The 19598-nt window shown below is 41.0% G+C and overlaps 1 protein-coding gene across 5 annotated transcripts in view; it reads left to right on the top strand.

The window, feature by feature from the left end:
- cep192 (centrosomal protein 192) overlaps nt 1-19598 on the top strand; it is a 40229-nt gene continuing 20631 nt past the window's right edge. Inside the window, exons 1-22 of one of the 5 annotated variants that reach the window (XM_088998161.1) lie at nt 2-181; nt 673-914; nt 1346-1456; nt 2436-2593; nt 2809-2870; nt 3103-3244; nt 3686-3804; nt 4004-4084; nt 4162-4314; nt 5338-5488; nt 6315-6532; nt 9558-9680; nt 10143-10286; nt 14344-14413; nt 14575-14724; nt 16445-16509; nt 17016-17240; nt 17437-17578; nt 17701-17783; nt 17987-18274; nt 18760-19252; nt 19373-19516. In XM_088998161.1, the coding sequence (XP_088854287.1) occupies nt 742-914; nt 1346-1456; nt 2436-2593; nt 2809-2870; nt 3103-3244; nt 3686-3804; nt 4004-4084; nt 4162-4314; nt 5338-5488; nt 6315-6532; nt 9558-9680; nt 10143-10286; nt 14344-14413; nt 14575-14724; nt 16445-16509; nt 17016-17240; nt 17437-17578; nt 17701-17783; nt 17987-18274; nt 18760-19252; nt 19373-19516 (3295 nt within the window). In that variant the 5' untranslated portion in view covers nt 2-181; nt 673-741. Of the gene's footprint in view, nt 182-214; nt 352-672; nt 915-1345; nt 1457-2435; nt 2594-2808; nt 2871-3102; nt 3245-3685; nt 3805-4003; nt 4085-4161; nt 4315-5337; nt 5489-6314; nt 6533-9557; nt 9681-10142; nt 10287-14214; nt 14414-14574; nt 14725-16444; nt 16510-17015; nt 17241-17436; nt 17579-17700; nt 17784-17986; nt 18275-18759; nt 19517-19598 lie in introns of those variants that run through there. The other 4 variants (XM_088998159.1, XM_088998158.1, XM_088998156.1 and 1 more) reach the window with 4 other exon arrangements.

The following is a 19598-nucleotide window of genomic DNA, read 5'->3' as shown; positions in this document are numbered from 1 at the left end:
GCAGAGTTCGACTTGACGTTCTGCTTTCCGACTTGGTTGTTTTTTTTTTTGTCTTCGTCCAACCGCGACGTTTGGCAAAAGTGACTTTGACGAAGCCTCAAGTGCTTGCTTGCTTGCTTGCTTGCAAAGTTCGTTACTCACTCGCGCTCACTCTGCTCGAGTATCCAAACAGCAAATTCAGGTCAACCGGCGCTCTTTTCACACGCATTTGAACGCGACCGAGTTACGCCGAGACTCCATTTTCGAGAGTTTACACTGTAACGTCAGGATTTCATCTTGAGGGGGAAACGGTTCAGTTTAACATTCTCACTGGAAGTAGTACGTGGGTCACGTTCTGAATAATGAACGCAAGTAAGCGCGCTTTGAGAAATGGTTCGCGAGTTTAACAACCCCGTTTGTTTTTAGCCACGAGCTAGCGTTCCGAGTTAGCCCAGTGACCGATTTGCTAGTTGATTGTTAAGTTTGGGGACATCGCCCCTCTTGAGCTATGCAAATATGCACTGTATTTACGGTTTGCTCATCGTGTTTGAGCTATTAACTGTTTTGTAAGTTCATGTCGAGTCAGGACATTGCTTCTTTGACGCCTTTACTACAATTACATCCTCTTCGCTACTTTGCACAGTGAATTGAAAGCCTATTAAAAGTTAACCTTCCATCCCTAATGTTTTCTAGGTATTCCAGATGGTCCCGGTTTGAGCTGTCCTCAAGCAAAACTGGGCCGCGACCCTGATTGTACAATAAATGGCAGAGAGTTTTTACAAGTTAGAAGATGAAGCCTTCCCCAGTTTCCTCAGCAAAACTCTGGACAGCACCGTTGGCCGCGCTACCCTGGCAAATTTAACACTGGGATCCGATCCTGGACTGCCCGTGGCTGCTTCGACGGTGGCTAAAATTAGACCTCAGTCTGAGAACAGGTGGGAGAATACCTCTTGTTAGGATAGATGTAACCATCTAGTGCGGTGCTTCTTGACCTTGCTTGGGGCACCGAACCCAACCAGTTCAAAGGCACATTCATTGAACCCTTCTTTTGGGACAAATTTTTAAAAAGTAAATCAGTAAATTTCCCGCATCATTGATTGGACAAGCAATGTGTTGTGATCATCTGCGGCCAGTGATGGTCAAGCAGGCGTGTCATCACTTTGATATGTTAAGTTGGGTGTGTCCTATCCTCCATGACAGAGGTGTTTTTTTTTACCTATTGCTGCTGCAATGGGGTCTTTTTGGAATATGTTGGAATGAACTATATTTAACTACTCGGTTTAGTTGTCCGTTTGAGTTGAACGAGTCGCTCTTTTTAAACGGAATACTAATTTTAATGGGGTTAATGTATTCTCACCTTTTACAGAGAGTGCGTAGCTGCTTCTTCATACCTTGAGGAAAGTGAGCTACAGCAGGCAAACTTGCAGTCATGTGTAGACAAGCAGCCCAAATTTGCCCTCAGTTTCAAAGATGACACGTGAGTAAAATACTGTCTGAATACTGAGTTGAAAACACTTCTGAAAGGGGTTGCTTTTGCTTTGGCACACCAGCGTCATGTTTCTACGTACGTAATATGCAAAAGAAATTACAACTAGTTTTTGAAGTGATTCCTCCTGTTGAGGGACGTTTGAGCAAGGCGGCACCTTCCCAAAAAATAACTGAAGGACGCAATGCCGTTTTTATTGAACAGTCACTCTGATATCTTCGTTCTTTGAAACACAAGCAGTAATTGTGTTGATTTACTACGTGACTTTTTGTCTGACATCCACCAGCAGACTGATTTGTTGCATTTGTTGCAACAGCCACTCTGGTTTGAGCACTTGAGTTAGATAATCTATCTATTCCATTTCTGGACCTCTTATCCTCATGTGAAAATATTCTTCTTATTAGCATCACTTTTACGACTCAGCACTGTCATATTCAGTTTGTTGCTTCATTGGCTGTATCAAAGACGCTTTAGTTTCTGCAGTCAGTTTATATATACTGTACTTTATTATAGATGAAAATGTTTCTACAGCCGTCATCTGTACTTCTTTGATGGTGTCGGACGTTTCGCTTCTTATCCAAGATGCTTCTTGTCGGCCACCCGGGCCGAGACGTTTTGAAAGTTGTATGCCCGACGTAAAAGTTGTACGCCCCGGGCCTCCACAAAATTCCTACTTATTTCAAACCGATAAACACTTTAAGGCAAAAATGAGTGCATCCAAAAGAAATGAAAAACAAAGTAATGTCGTTTATTCAATACATTGTAAAAATGAAAATTGTAAAGAGCAGTACATTGGGGAGACTTGACAAATTCTAAAAAAAAGACTATCAACATCGCAGGGATAATACTAGTGGCCCTCAATCGGCAGTACTTATGCAAATGGGCAATCAGGCCAGTCGTAGACCTCATAGTCAGGTGTACCTTATTATATTAAATGTCTAGAATTATTTGTATGTTCCTATTTATTTAGGGTCAATGCGGATGACTTCATCGCAGAACACCGTCTCTCAAAAATGCTGGTTAAGATTAACCTGGACGAAAGTGCATCAAGACACCAAGACGCTGTCGTGGGTCGTCTTCCCCCGCAGATTGGCTCAGTCCAGGTCAGGCACACGGAATTTCCCACAGGTAAGAACATCCCCGTATATACAGGTCCCTCAATTCCTCAATGCTATTTGATCCTTATTAATGAAAAATCTACTTTTGTCTGCATGCTAATTCATAATCTGCATTACTATTCTTTTTTTAATGGCAAAAGTGGATCATATTTGTACTTTGATTTGAGTACATCCATCTTTTGCACAAGACTGAACATGCTGTGTTGTGAGTTCAGTCTCTGTCAGATCTCTCAACAGGCCTCCTAACGTTTCCTCAGTTTGGACATGAGGATTGTCCCAACGCAAAGGTATTCTTTTTTTAAAAAAAAATATCTAAAATAAGGCGAGACACTGATTGCTTTCTTCCTGTATAGGAACGATTAATTTCCCATCAAGATAGAATTAGAAAAATGTAACGACTAAATATTTCACTTTAAACCATCTTTGCACATCTTTTCGGACATAAGTGGGCTTAACTGCAGGTGCAGTGAATGCTTGGAGACGCTTCCAAAATAATTTTTACAATCTCATGTATAACAGGTCCCTTCCTTGCAAGCCACTGCTGAGAAAAATAAAGTGCAAAATGAAGCAGTGGACAGTGACCATTTTAGTGGCAGCAACTGCAGTTTTTTGGAAAATGAAAAGCTCATCTCTATGGACGGCATCGACAGTGATATTTCAGGTATGACTAATGCACTTGTTTTTTGTTTTACTGAATATCAAATTAATTTTGGGATGCTTCTACCGTCTAACACTAAGATCTACGAATGAGAACTGTTTACTCGCGCTTGAGAGTTGTACCAGTACACATGAGCATTACCCGGCGCATACCAGGGGTCCACATCCATGTTGAATTGCTTTTGTCTGTCTCTCTCTGTGTGTGTGGGTGGAGGGACACACACACAAAAAATATGTGACCAAGATAAATAATTCAATTAAAAAAAATAGGACCATAATGTATTTATCATGGCTGTTAATTATATTCTGAATTCCGCTTCCCTACAGCCAACGTGGGCCCTGTACGGCAAAAATACTTTCATACTATTGTTTTTCATCAAGGCATTTCTGCTCTGACTGCTTGGCTAAATCCCCCCTTGATAAAAACGTGTCTGTATAACCTCAGATGATAACATTGATTTCAACAATTTGCCGGAAGATGAGTTGGAGCTGTACTTCAAAAAACTGGTGCCATCTGCCATGCAAAGGGGTACGGTGGAGGGTCAAGAGCTGCCTGCCACAACAGTAAGATTTAAACATTGGTTCTCAATCCTGTGCGGATAATCTATTTGCAGTAGTTCTGAAATGGGGGTAAGCCACATCGGTGGCTAAATGAGATTTAAAAATATATATTACATAAAGCAGTACCTTTGGAAGAAACAAAACAACTTGGATCACAACAGTTGCGCTGATGATACAATGCGTTAATTGTTGTCTTTATTAGATGCCGCCTCACTCATCTGACCAATTGAGTTCCACAGAACCTGAACAGGACAGACACCTGATCATTGTTGACTGTGACGAGGTTAATATAAATAAATACGCATTTGGCGGTTCAAAATGTCTATTTGTAATATTCCCCCCACGCCCCCTTCTTCTCAGGACAACTTCCAGATGCCCGTTGTGCGTCTTGCTGCCACAGGTATGGACTCCTGTCCTGCCAGTGATGAAGACACAGAGGATGAGCTTGAGACTGCCAGACAGACAAGCAATTCCACTAGAACCAAGCTACCACCAAGAATCTCCAGGCAACTGGTGAGAAACGAAGTAGGATTTATCGAGCAAAGCGGTCACAACCTTACAGACACCAGACTACTTTGTTGCATACCATGGTTTGTCCTGGCTCAAATTGAGGCAGGGATGGCCGTCCCGACGATGCGCCATCATGTGCATATATTCTGTAAATTCACCGGACTCACTTTCTTTCACATTGAACATCCAGTAAGTGAACAGTTCTAGTAAGAATATGACTATTAAAGCATTCATTTATTAAAACTGTCATCAGACCCTTATCATAGTACACAAACTCTTGCGTAAAGATGTATGTAGACCACTCACAAATACTGTAAGGTGACAAAGTGCAGCGTGCAAATAAATGAATGAATAAACCAATGTCTGTACACACACACACACATGCGCACGCACGTGAAAACTGCAGTGTTTGACTTGAAACCAGGTAGCAAAGCTAACAGGGCTCATGCATCAAGCCATAAATCAGAAGTGAGGCAGACACGTGTCATTTTCCTTCTGTCAGGGTATGCAGAAACATGACACCTCCTGTTTTAGAAAATAGTGATGGGCTGGATGTCGAAACTGCACACATCGAGTGGTTTAGTAGTCCCCAAAACTCTGCGTTGCAAAAAGACGCACAGTACGTAGATGGTGAAATCAGATTGCATCATATGAGGCCCACGGCCTCCTTTCTGGCTAAAGGTTTGCATTTTTCTTTTCTTGACAGGGCAGACATCTTCATTGGCTTTTAGAATGAAAAAAAAAACAATCAGATGTCATGACGATATTTATTGTACATCTCAAGTTTGTAACATGTTTTTCGTTATATGTGTGAGCGGGACATTGTCTGTCTGCAACTACAGTCAAAATATTAAGCTGTTGCAGAGGGACAGTAGTCCCTGAATCAGCACATCTGGAAGCCCTTATGCTGTGTTGGGCGATGTCAATCATTCGAGCTAGGGTGTGACACAAAATTGGCTAGAGGCGGCTGCCACTCAATTTTGAGATGATTTTAAGATATTTGTGTTTGCCTGTGCCCTTTTACAGGTTGGGGAAAGCAATCATCCCAGTTTTAGGCCAGGTTTAGAAGGGGGAAGTTCGGATGACGAGTGGTCAAACGGCGCTGGCGGTCCATCTTTGTCTGGGATTGAACACAGACGATCTGCCGAAGGACAAGTTATTAACCCTCCTGTCACAGGTTAGTTGTTGTATAATTAGGCACCCGCTATAGAGATGATGTGGTCACTCTTTATGAACATAAGGTTTGACATCTTACACCAATGTTTTATTTTATTGGTGTGCAGTATTTGTTGAATCCGAGTAATGTATGTGCTAACATTATCGTACCCAATCAAGACGCTTCACTGCGTTCTATATTTGTGTCTTAAGAACACGGACCGTGGTAAATTACTTGCGTGCGTCAAATGGAACGTGTGTTATTGGTGGATTATACAATACACACCTCGAGTTGTATTTACACATGCACAAAATCATTGGTACTCAGAAATAACTTGAATATGACCAAAGTCTGAATAAATGAAAATATATTATTAAAATCAGACATTCAATTTGAATTGTGCTTTTATTGAATATAAAAAAAAAATCACAATAATAATCAAGCAATCCTGAACCAAAAAAGATTGGTGTTTTTATCTTACTGGTAATATTTTATTGCGCAGAGATAATCATTACAATCAAACGATTTTTCTAACTGTCAGTGAGACCTTTCTTTTCTCAGCAGGACAGTGTTTGGTCCCACTCATAATATCAAACCGAATGTATGAAAACATTGTTGAGAAAGGTTTGTCTTTATTTTCATGGACACATTCATATTCAAAAAATGTGTCCTGTGCATGACACCACAGTCTTGAGCCTCTTGTCAATTATCTGTTGCATCTCTAATCCTAACCGTTTGGCTACTGCTTAATACAGTGCATTCTTGTTTTATTATATGATATATGGAATTCATTCACTTTGCACGGACAGACGACTTGCATGACTGTAGTTGTTTTTGTCTAAATCAGGGGATGGAGGTGGTGGGGATGGGAGCAGTGGGAGTGAAGGGAGTGGAAATGACGGGGGAGTCTCAACGATCCCTTTTCCCACGACAAACGTTCCAACCAACTACGTCATGTTGCGGGAACTGGGCATTGTCGGTAGCAGTGCTGTTGGTGAAGATGGAGATGGTGCTTCTTGCAATCCCACAGAACATGGAAGGGTCAACTTTAACACACATTCAGAGGTACGTGTATAGTTGCTAATTGATACCTCTTTGAAGAAGCAACAAGACTTAATAACCATGGTTCACTGTGTTTATCTGTAAAATCTGCATTATTTCATTTGACCGACTTAAAACTTTCAAATATTGTTGTCCTTCTGAGCAATATCTGTATAAATTCTGCCTCAATCTGTAACAGCCATGGTTGGGAGGGTTATTTTTAACTCATTCACTGCCAGATGATGTCCAAAGATGTGTCCACTCCAGTGCGAGGGTTTCTGTCATTTTCACTGAAGTTGCAGGACCCACAGAATATTGATTTTTAGGACTACATATACATTCGATGCAGCGTGAGAAACATTAGACTCTCTTCTTTCATTAGAAAATAGTTTATCTTGAGGTTACTTAATTGTAGCGTTATCTGCAATGAAAGTGGGGGCGGCTGTACAAAAGGCAAATGCTGCCCCCTCGTGGGAGGAAATATCATTGCCACAGGTCTGACCGAATCTTCAAACGCTTGACCCAAGAAAAAGCAAAACCCAAACAAATTCGGGAATGGCGCTCCACATCATGCTTTTCGATTCCCGAATTATTTCGGGAATGGCAATGATTGAGTTAAAATGGATTCCGAGACAGTTACTAGTTACCCGTTTAAAAAGTCAGTAATGTAACTTGTGTACCTTCATTTGCAGCTCAAATACTTTTAATAATTGGATTGCTCCAATACCACGCACACTAATGAAGATAAAATGAATATTGCTACAAAACATATTTGTATCTAGTGGGCCCCACTATTTCTGGGGAGTCTGAGCCGACAAAAAAAATTTGCATAAATCTATACTGTCGATGGATAGATCAGTGACTCAAGTACTGGGATACACTTGTAAAAGAGCTCTTCTCTCCTACAAGAAATCACCTTATTTAACTTAATATGTCCTAAAATATATATTTACAACATATAGAGGATATCAGAATCAGAAAACCTTTATTCGTCCCACAATGGGGAAATTTGCATATCATTCATCAATCTAGTTTTATTCCAGTCACTTAGAGAGGCAAATCATAATTTTGTTTTCAGGCTCGAACTGTCATGAATCTCATTGCATTTCCTATCATTTTAATTGGAAAACATTACCTCAATTTAGGAACATTTCAGGTTCTAAATTTGCTCATGCAACCAATGAAACCTATAATTTGAGTCAGTCAATGTCAGCTTTATTGTCAAATATGCTAATATGCACGACATACAGCACAGATGAAATTAATGTCCTCTCGGACCCAGCGTCTAAGGCATGCAAGGCACTTATAACGTGGCTAAAAAGACATACAATTGACAACGGACAATACATGTAATTTCTGAATGTAAAGTGAGGTAGTGTCGTCTGGAAAGTGAGGTAGTGACATATGTAAAGTGAGGAAGTGTTGTATATAAAATGACGTAATGTCGTAATGCAAAAACAAACAACAAGAAAGGGTTGAAGTGAGGGCTTGCAGAAAAAAATGAGAAAGAACAAAAAATAGAGTTCAGGATGATAGTACAGCATGTACGTGTACTCAGAGTTCGCTGACTGTGGCAGTAGGATGGGGCAGGGTGGGCAGGGCTGGGAGGGAGTTGAGTCTCCGGACTGCCTGGTGGCAGAAACTGTCCTTGAGCCTGCTGGTCTTGGCTCGGAGACACCGCAGTATCCTACCCGATGGCAGCAGTGGGATCGCCAGCAATCCTGATGGCTCTGCGGGTGAGGCGGGTGTTGTAAATGTCCTGAAGGGGGAGGGGGGGGAGAGACACCGATGATCTTCTCAGCTGTCCTCACGATGCGCTGCAGAGTCTTACAGCAGGACACGGTGCAGGCGCCGTACCACACGGTGATACAGCTGGTCAGGATGCTCTCGATGGTACCGCGGTAGAAGGAGGTCGTGACGGGGGTCGGGGCTCCAACTCTTTTGAGCTAGCGGAGGAAGTACAGGCGCTGGTGGGATCTCTTGGCCAGTGATGCCGTGTTGTGGCTCCAGGACAGGTCTTCGGATATGTGCACTCCCAGGAATTTGGTGCTGCTCATTCTCTCCACTGCAGCACCGTCGATGGTTAGTGGAGCATGCGCACTCTCCTGAAGTCCACAACAATCTCCTTCGTCTTCTCCACATTCAGACAGAGATTGTTGTCCTTGCACCACGTCCCTGTAGGCTGTTTCCTCGTTGTTGATGAGGCCCACCACAGTTGTGTCATCCGCAAATTTTATGAAGAGGGTGGAGCTGGGTGATGATGGTGAGCAGTCATGCGTGAGCAGAGTGAAGAGGAGGGAGCTCAGCACACACCCCTGGGTGGGCCGTGTGTTCAGCGTGATGGAGGGATCACCTCACGCTGTCCTGGGACAGTGTCAGCACCTGTTCGCCGGGAGGTGGTGGGGTCTTCTGTGCTGGACTGCTGTTGTCTGCCTCAAAGCGGGCGAAGAAGTCATTCAGCTAGTTCAGCAGAGTTCTCGGCAGGTAGAATGGCCGACATTTTATGACCATAAGCTCCATCAGTGGTATGCAAACACTGCTCACAGCGTTGCAGCACCAGGCATCACTGATGTAAAAACAGAGTCCCCCGCCGCAAGTCCCCCCCCGCCCCCACGACGAGCGCTCTGTCTGCCCTGAAACTAGTTAGCTGGGCTAGCTGGTTGGCACTGTCCGGTATGCTGTCGGTCAGCCATGTTTCCTCAAACGCAAGGGCACAACACTCACCCACGGTCTTGGAATTTGAGCGGAGAAGTCTTATGTAGTCCATTTTATTGTCCAGTGAGCGCACGTTCGCCAGGGTGATGGTAGGAATGGTTGGCCGGTGGGGGCTACCCGCGAGCCTAGTGCGGATACCTCCACGCTTTCCCCTCTTCTGTTTCGTCATACAGCGCTTGTGGCGCCTCCACTCTGGGTTGGGTGCAGGAGTGGAGGCGAGCAAGATTTCATACCATCGGTGCTCCCATTTGTGTTTTTCAGGAAAGAACACTTTCATTTATGTATAATAATCTTGTTTTTATTTTTTTTTATATTTTAATTTTTGTGCACACAGATGGGTGACCGTGTGGGTCCTGTTGGAAACGGTGAAGCCTGCAACTCTAAAACTTCATTGGAGGGAAATCGGGGACTCTCTCCTGTGAACTGGACCATGGTTATGGACAGACAGGAGGCACTGGTGAGTAACAGAATACGTATGAATGCTAGATCTTTTTCTACTGAAATAATACTAGTGTGGCAGCCCGGTGATGCGGTGGTTATTGCACTGATTTCACACTGCCGAAGTTAGATCTCGGCTCCGACCTCCCCGAATGGAGTTTGCATGTTCTCCTGGGCCTGCCTGCGTTTTCTCCGGAGGCATGTATTTTTTTCCAACATTATTTGGAGATTTGTTGACGATCAGGACGATTTTAAAGTTTATTGCTGCTTAACATCATCATCATGAATGAAAACACTGTCATCATTAAAGTCATATCATCAGGAAACGTAGACTCGTGTACCTCAAATAGAATGGCCTGCTGATTCAATTGGCATTAATGATAAATAAAAGTATTGCGAAATTGGATAAAGAAGCCTGCTTGTTATCTTCTTCGCTACCCCCTAAACTATAGTGACTAACTTTCTATAATTTGAATGTCAGGATGCCATGGAAAACAAGGAGTCTATGACAACAAATGAGCGATCTGACTTTGTTTATGTGAAAAGTGATGCTGGTCCAAAGAGATTCCTGAAGGCAAAGTCCTCCATGTCCCAACTTACCCAGGACAACTTCTATTGCTCTAAGGTAAGATGGTCCAAATATTTTCAACATTGATTCATACCATTTGCAGGGATGCAACTGGGCCGCGCCCTTTGCGGCATTTACACATTTTGACAGCCACTGGCGCAACTTTATAACGCCTCTGCACCGGCACACGTCTATTACGATTGCCGCATGTTGCTACATGATCTGCGCCACATATGACATACTTCTGCTATAACAGCTAAAGAAACAAATTTAGTTAAACAGCAATTGAAAACTGTTAGTTTCCCTTCAGACATTTTAACTTTAACTTTTTAATGGCGGAAACTGCCAAATGACATAATCGAATATTCATACACCCATGGTGCATTGCAGTATTTACATCGAACGACATCGACAGATGGTTGCAATATGGGACAGGAGTAAAGCTCAAAAAGATGTTAAAAACTAGCAGCAAACAAACATATTTTCGTTTTTTAAGGAACAACGGAGGGTAGTGACAATTTGTTTCAGCAAACTGCTGTTAATGATTCAAATTTAGAGGCTAATGGGAGTGATTTCAGGGCTGTTGCAGGATGTCGGAAAGCTTAAAAGCAAAGACATTTGTTAAAGTAGACACCAGTAAGAAATATTGTGCTAAGTCTGTTCTTTGTCTTTTCTGTAATACCGGAGAATATCAAAACAGCACAGGATTGATTGTGTAGTAACTAAAGAAAATAGAAAAGGTTTGTTTATTTTATGTATGACTATATTATTTGGAGTTAAGTCAGGCCTCATCAATGTTAGAATTTGGCCCCCTTTTCAGACAACTGGCCTCCTTTGTAAAATTCCCAGATGCATCCCTGCATTTGTTTTTCAGAAAGTCCCGGATAGAAGTGGTTAAAGGGGTTGCGCCACTCCTCACGAATATTTGAAAACAGCACTCAAAGGGGATGACGCCGAGAGGACCATTTTTTTGGTCAATGGTCCTTTCAAAAACCTGGTCTGGTTTTGACACCTGATCATACAATTTATCAGCAAAAAAGTGAGAACCTCTTAAAGTTAGACAGGATATTCATAGCTCTCTGCGGTTCAATTTGACGTGGTGTGATAAAAATATATACGTACATACTGGCGGACAAAATGAATCAAAAATATACATGGAGGTAACTGGTAGATTCAAAAATGTTCTTCTATTTTTACATGATTTATTTACTTTGGGGAAAACAATTTACAAACCAGTGTTTGCAAATTGTGTTTAGTTTTCGAGTAAACTAACTGGGTTGTCACGAAACTGTTTAAAACACACTGGAGACAAGTCAAAATCATAAGCATATCACACGCTTGTTGCACAAGGAACATTTTTGGCGCTTTCCAAATGTCAGGAACTGGGAACCTTGCTGTTCATTACATTCATTGTTTTATCTTCTATTGGAATTATTTTATTTTTGTGAGAACCCAAAAGCAAAATAATGACATTTCAATTACCGCATTTTCCGGTCTATAAGAATCAGAATCAGAATCATCTTTATTGCCAAGTATGTAGAACACACAAGGAATTTGTTTCCGGTAGAACACGCTGCACTAGTATAGAACACGCTGCACTAGTATAAGTATAAGGCGCACCCAAAAGCCTTAATTTTCTTCAAAAGATTACCTTGTGCCTTATACGCAGGTGTGCCTTATGTGTGAAGTAATATTGATCCACAACAGGTCTTGTAACTACTGTCAGCACCCACCGACTCCATTTTCACCTTTAGAATAAGTGGTGCGTAACCCCAGGCTCTATTGTAGCTCCTTATAATGTGGTGTGCCTTATATTTGGAAACTTTTATATATTTATATATTTGGAAAACTTTTTTTCATTCATTAAAGGTGCACCTTATACTCCAGTCCGTCTTATTTATGGAAAAAGTTTAAAAATACACCATCCATTGTGGCTGCGCGTTATACTCCGGTGCGCCTTATACCAGTGTCTGAAACTCATGACAAAAAGTTACCGGACACCAGGGCAGACAACACTGAAAAGTTGCCTGCGCGGCCATAAAGTTGCCTGCCCCATTTTTCACAACTTGAAACACAATAAGACGACTAATCGCAAAAAAAACAAAAAAACATTGTTGCATAGTATTAAGGATTGATAATCAGAATATAAAACAGAACAACACTTTAAAATTAAGTAATTGATGTACCGACCACAAATGCTCTCTTGCTTAATTTGTCGTAAATATCCTTTGCTGATGATTTTGCTCCAGTTGTCTTTTGTCCATACACTTCCCGGTAGGTTGCACAGTGCAATATTTGCGTTGCGTCGTCTGCTGCAAGCCACATAAACTCCTCTTTTCAACAATGCTCTCAATGTACGAGGTTTTGGGTTTGATTCGTAACCACTTATCCATTTTTCTTCTGTTCTCTGTGCGTCTACTTTTGAAAATGATATGCAAATGCACGACCTGATAACGCTCGGGAAAGTCCGGGCGCGGAGTTATTTGATGCAGGCTTCTGATTGGCTGCCGAGCATGTCAATTGCCAAATGAACTGAAATTAAAAATTGCCATACGAACCGCAATTCCGAAATTTCGAACCAAACGATCATTTCGAAATCAGAATAAAGCAAATGTTCGATTTGAATCCTCTCTGTCCTGGTCTACCAGGACAGAGAGGATCTGGAAGTTGTACGCACGACGTAAAAGGTGCACGCCTCGGGCATCCGGGCAGACGTTATTTCAAACAATATATATACACCGGAAAATATGGTAATTGCCATGCCCCAGCTCAACTCAACAAGTGAATTTTAAAACAAGTTGAAAGTTATACAGTACATTGGGACCTTGGCTTACGAACTTGTTTCCCAGACAGAGTGTGTAAGGTGAAAAGTGTGTATCCCAAAAAATAATTTCCCATAAGAAACCATAAAAATGAGAATAATCCGTTCCCAGGTCCCCATAAAACATAATTTTCTAATTTTCTAAGCCTTAAAATTACACAAAATATACCTTTATGTATAATAAGTGTGCTATTGTATTATGATTAAAGAAATAAACTGTACTATACAATAAAGTCATTTTATTTACCTTTGTGATGGTTGTTAATGGCTTGATGGAATGGAGTGTCTGGTTTCCTCAGCATTAAACACTTGATGAGGAACATAGGCTTCTTTCACCATCTTGAGGAATGATCCCTTGTCGGTGCTTTGTCTGTGATAATTGTATCTAGTTCTTCATCAATTGTGATCTGTTTAGCGGGGTTGATAGCTTTTTGCATCAAGTGTACAGATGACTTGTGCGGGTTATTTGTGGAGCCTATTTGATGGGATATTTTAACTGTTTTCTATCCATTTTCTCACTATTCTCACACTCTCACACTTGTTTTTCTGTGTGTTTTCTCACTCTCTCTCTGTCTGCCTGTCTCTTTAATGTTTAACCCCCCCCCCCCACTGCTGGGCTCTTGACCAATCACGTGGCTTTAACCGAAGACGCCATGTTGTTTTTTGGAACGGCCTCACTCTCTCTCTGTCTGTAATCCCATCCCCCACTTTTGCGTTCTTGACCAATCACGTGGCTCTAACCGAAAACTGGGGGCGGGCAATAGAGGACAAAAACAGTGGCCACCATTTTCTTGTTAGGAGAACGGGCTCGTTCGCGAACGACACATCACTCATTGTGTCAGCTCCGTGTGTATCCCGAAAAATAGTTTGTATGCCAAGGTAAAATTTTCATAAATGTAACGTTCGTAAACTGAAAAGTTCGTAAGCCAAGGGGTTCGTAAACCGAGGTTTCACTGTATTTACATCTGCACCACCAGTCAAAATTTTTGACACACTTTCTCGGCGCACTTCAAAAATGTCCAAAAACTAGTGTCCACTGAATATTAAGTACAATGTTTTAGAGTACCTGAAATGTACCATTTTCATTAGTACTGGAACCGGGTTTCTAAATGTAAGTGTGTCAGATTGATTAAAAAAATAAATAAAAAAAACATTTAAACTCAGGTCCTGCCTCCGGTGGATTTAAGAGGAGGACCATGTGGTAACAATTCTGCCATTGAGGCCTTGGATGCTACCAGTGAGGAAGAGAATGATTATCTTTCTACCTCCCTTGAGCCAAAATACTTCTGTCAGAGTTTCCAGGGGGAGCAAGGTCATGAATGGAGCAGCGATGCAGACGGCTTGGGATTTGAATTTCAGCAAGGTTGGTGTTAATGAATGGGGCAGAAAGCATTTATTGTCATTTTATGTAGTCTTTGCAATGATATTGAGTTTGCGACACTTAAGTACCTTTACAATTTTAAATTGAGGGCTATGTAGCCCTGATACTTTTGAGACTCCTGTGAACATTGGTTGTCTTCTTAGGTGCCTGTGCCCCTCATAGTGTGGTGTACAAAAATGAAGAAGGCCAGTGGGTCACAGATCTGGCTTATTGCACCTCCTTTGAGAAGGAAGTTGATGACAAGATGTCGCAGAGCAATGGCCAACTTCAAACTGAGGACTTTGTTTCTGCTGGTAAGTATCAGGTGAACAGAGATATATACCGTATGTACCAAAGACTGTTTAAGGTATGGACCGAATTGCGTCACTACTACAGAGAACCAAATTTATGATTTCATGCGGATGCCCAAAATTCAGCAAGTTACGTAGCACATTGAAATGATGGATTTGATCCCCCAAATTATTCTTTTTTTTCTCTCATTCAAGTCCTCCTCCTCCTGTCATTTTTTGATATACAGTGATACCTTGGTTTACCAACTTAATTGCTTCCCAGAGAGTGTGTAAGGCTGTATATCCCAAAAAGTAATTTCCCATAAGAAACCATTAAAATGAGAATAATCTGTTCCCCGGTCCCAATAAAACACGATTTTCTACTAAATAAGCCGTAAAACTACACAAAATGTACTTTATATTTTATGTATAATAAATGTGCGATTGTATTGTAATGAAAGAAATACTCTGCACTGTATATAATAGTCATTTTATTTACATCTGTGATGGTCGTTGATGCCTTGATGGAATTGGGTGGGAGGATAATAAACAAATTCATGGTTGTGCTATGGGCTCACCAATTTCACCCATAGTGGCTAATCTGTACATGGAAGAGATGGAGAAACAGGCCCTCAGATCCTTCCCGGGGATAAAACCTAGACACTGTATTAGATATGCGGACGATACTTTTGTCATAATTAAAAAATAGTTCTGTGTTGTCTCCGCAACTGTCTCAGGCAATAGAAAAGGTTGAAAAACTTCTGTTGATTTGGATTAACGAAAAGCAGCTAGCAGGGGACCATATGAATGAGGCAACTTCACTCGGATAACATCAAGAAGCAACTACATCAACGACCATCACAAAGATAAATAAATCGCCTTTATTGTATAGTACTGTTTATTTATTTAATTGCAAGACAATCACACATTTATTATACATAAAATAAGGTATATTTTGTGTAGTTTTAAGGCTTATTTAGAAGAAAATTATGTTTTATGGGGACCTGGGAATGGATTATTCTCATTTTTAATTGTTTCTTATGGGAAATAAATGTTTGGCAGATGAACTTTTGCCTGACACACACTTTCTGGGAACCAATAAAGTTCATAAACTGAGCTATCACTGTATTTCAATCCAAGCTGGATTGCATTCTTGACACACTTCACAAGGAGTGAAGACTTTCTGAATTCAATTCATCTTGGTTGTGCTACCGTTCAGTCATGTTGTTGTTGTTTTTTTTTTCAAAGAACTTGATTTTGCACTTTATTTTTTGTAATATTAACATATTTTTTATATTATACTTTTTAAATTTAAAATGGTATTCGGGTTTTTTTGCCCTATTCTTTGGCTCGTTTGAAATGCATTTTTATACAATCTAGAAATTTTGATCGAATTGAAGTTCAAAAATAATTGAAACTCACAAAAAGGAGGTAAGACGTCTCTTTGTTGATTTTTTTTTTTTACTTGCAAGGAGAATAGACAAGACAGTACAGGGTACAGCGTTCTCACCTATTTTAAACAATCTTTGTTCCCCTTCCGTTTTATTACGATATATAACTGAAAAATAAATAATGTATTATCATAGACAGAAAAAAGTCCTGAAGATTGGTACAGTTGAATACCTGAGCAGAGATTTGGAACTGAACTGGTTCAGTCGGGAAAGATATGCATTCTTAGAGGTCATATACGATTAAGTTGATTATTTTGCATTCTAATGTTCTATCTGGCTTTGCTTTGTTGCAGGCAAAGCATTAGCAAAGATAATCCAAGATCAAGTGGAATTTGAGAAGGAGCACCAATTTATGCAGGTACAGGTTGTAGTAATCTGATGCTTAATGTATTGAGGTTTTGAGTTGGGTCGCGCCCTTTCATTGATGTCCATTGTCTGACCTTGCAGTGATACTATAAATCTCAACTGATCTATCCTCAAATTATTTGCCCTTGTCTCTGCAGAAACCAAATTGATTTTGAGCAGTTACAGTTTTTTTGCTATACCAGTTGCAATTTCTACATTATTTTCTTACTTTGCGTAGAATTTGCAACGTTAAATGTCTCTCCAATATTCACAAGCATGAAGTCAAGTTGTTAAAGCGAGTTTCCAAAGCACCGCACAGCGGCTTTAAAAGTAGGAAAAAATATGCGGCCACTATTTATTTATTCATGTAGGTCTGCATTAAATAAACAATGTTTACTGACGTCCCATCAGTTTTCGTTGCTATCTTGAATTGTACTCTGCTCTTTGTTGCAGAGCATCACACGTCATTGGATCATTGCTCATCAATGTAATTTTTTTCTGTTTGATTGGAAATTGCAGGAGGAGCAGATTGTATCAAAGAGTAGCAACAGTGCCTCTCAAAAAGACTCCTCTTGGAAAGCTAGTAGCAACAGCTACATCTTGATGAGAGCCTCTCAAGTTTCCCCTGAATTTAATCCAGGGGACCAAAGCTACTTACGACTCTCATTGGGGCAGTTTTTTGAGCAGCGTTCTGAGGCTCTGGGGTGTCTATGCAGTGGTGACAATGCGGATGGGATTAAACGGGTGAGTGAAACAGAAATGCTGTCCAGTGTTATCAAGAGCTATTTGTTTTTAAATGAATTTAAGAAAGGCTTTCTGCTCCTTGCAAGTTGCTAGTGTGACTGTCATTACAGCTATCAAACACACGCTTCTTTCTTTTGTACCTGACCCTTTCAAGCAATATGATGCAAGTTATTTTATGTTTCTTCAACACCCGCAGCCATCTTTTGGATATACTATTACGTCTCCGGAGAAAAGGGAGCCATTTGCACTAATTCAACCCTGTGACTTTTTAAGTGAAGAGAAGTCTCCTCACAGTGACTCCATTGAAGTCAATGAAATAGATAAAACACTAAATCCTGGTGAGTAATAACTAGACAATTCAATGAATATACAAACAAGCCTTGAGGTCCAAAAGATTAAAGATGAATCACGACATTAAAGTCTTGACGATGTTATCTGATTTATATCAATATATTTACAGACGATCTTGACAAAACAGTTGAGGCATCTGGGGAAAGGCTATCGCCAAAAGGGAACACAGAATCTGACACTTGCGAAGAGAAGGTAAAAATCATCTTGATATTTAACTGTTTGTGAGAGTCGACATGCTGTGGCGCTCGTTGGTTGGTTGGTTGCTTGCATGCAAACATAAACTCGTTCAAGTCTCAGAATGAGTTGCCATTTCAATCATGATTGTGCTGTATTTTCCACAGTCGTTGGCTCTCACTGCTTCAATGATTTGTCATCATACAATGTGCCTTTTTTAGGACCATAATGGCCTTGAACCTTTGCTCGACTGCACTGATGGTCTTGCGTCTGCATCAAATATGCGGAGTCAGAGCAACACGTCACCACAAAATAACAGTAGCAATCTTATGTTGAGTATCAGCACAATTGCATCAGCCATCGCTGATGCTTCCATCAGTACTGACACAGCACAGCTGGCTGCCATGATTATGGAGTTGTCCAAGAAGAGTAGGGTGAGGACTGGGACGGAATCCTCAAACTCTGCGGGACCTGGTAAATTCGTCGTGAAACCATGTCCAGATGAAAATGTAAGTTTTTTTTTATACAAGTATTTTTTAATTTACCATAGTTAAACATTACAGTGCCGTTTTTTATAATTGTATTTCTTGGGGTGTTAATTGTAGGTCATATTTGCATTTCAAATGTATGACCATATCTTTTGTAGTAACAAGATAGTATCCTTTCCCTCCCCTTTTGAAAATTACATAAATGAATTACGTTGTGTTAAGCAGATTCCTTACTTACAGACAGTGTATTGTCGGTGTTCAAATACCTGACATGTTTCGGCGACTACTTCCGCCTTCGTCTTCGTCCGTCTGTCTGTAAGTAAGGAATCTGCTTAACATTAGTTATCAAGTAGACAGGATGAATTTAGTACAAAGAATTACGTTGTGGTTTCATTGACCGACAGTATTTGGATTGTAAAGGATCCAACACACCATTTTGTTGCATTTATTTATTGCAAATATATAACGATATATTTTAACTATTGTTGATACTTTGTCTCTATTAGCGCAGCCCCGGTGAAGATCCGAATGGCTTGTTGGTCACCCTGCAAAGAAGTACCTGTGTTGCCGACCAGGGTGGCTTTGACATTGAGAAATACTTACAGAATAACACGTCTGGCTGCAATGATGCATCAGTAGCACATAAAACCTTTGACCTCGCCGGCTGGGCTGATGGGATCAGCCAATATCGAAAGTACCAGCCAGGAAATATTGAAGAACAAAGTTCAGCTAAACAAATAACAGACTCCAAAAAAGAGGCAGAAGTCACAAGAAGAGAAGGAACATTAAACACTTGTACACTATCTAACACACATACACTATCATCTGCCGACAAGGCTGATCTGAAAAGAAGCTCCATTCCTCATTCATCGCTCAACACGTTGGACTCGAAGAAATCTCACGCTGGCCTTGCAGAGGAAAATGGCACATGTGACGACTCTATGTGTCAAACTGCAATCGCTCGTAGTTTGTCAGTAAGAACATCATCAGATTCTGGAAGTAAGTTTGAAGCGTTGAATCCTCTGTCTGGTGCTTCTCAGAGACTCGCCAGTGTTCGTTTAGGTACTTCTTCCTCCCCAGGGTGGCACAATCACCAATCCTATCTTCTCCGTCATAAAGGTTCCGTACAGCAGGAGGTGGGCGTCAGACAGAGTAACTCTCCAGGAAAGGAAACGCCACCCAAAAACCTCCTGGCTGCTCCACCGTCGCGTTGCTCTGTGGAAAAGCAGCTTGGCTTCTCCTTTCAAAATCCTCAGTCCTCTGGTGAGTATAGGTTTGTGAATCACATTAAGGGTGACTTCTTTTGTTAGCGAGTGCTCGATTATTTATCAAGTCTATTGCGAAT

This window comes from Hippocampus bargibanti, linkage group LG06, assembly GCF_051943395.1.
Source record: "Hippocampus bargibanti isolate YZ-2025 linkage group LG06, ASM5194339v1, whole genome shotgun sequence".
Classification (NCBI taxonomy): domain Eukaryota; kingdom Metazoa; phylum Chordata; class Actinopteri; order Syngnathiformes; family Syngnathidae; genus Hippocampus; species Hippocampus bargibanti.
This window is presented reverse-complemented; position numbering and strand designations above follow the sequence as displayed.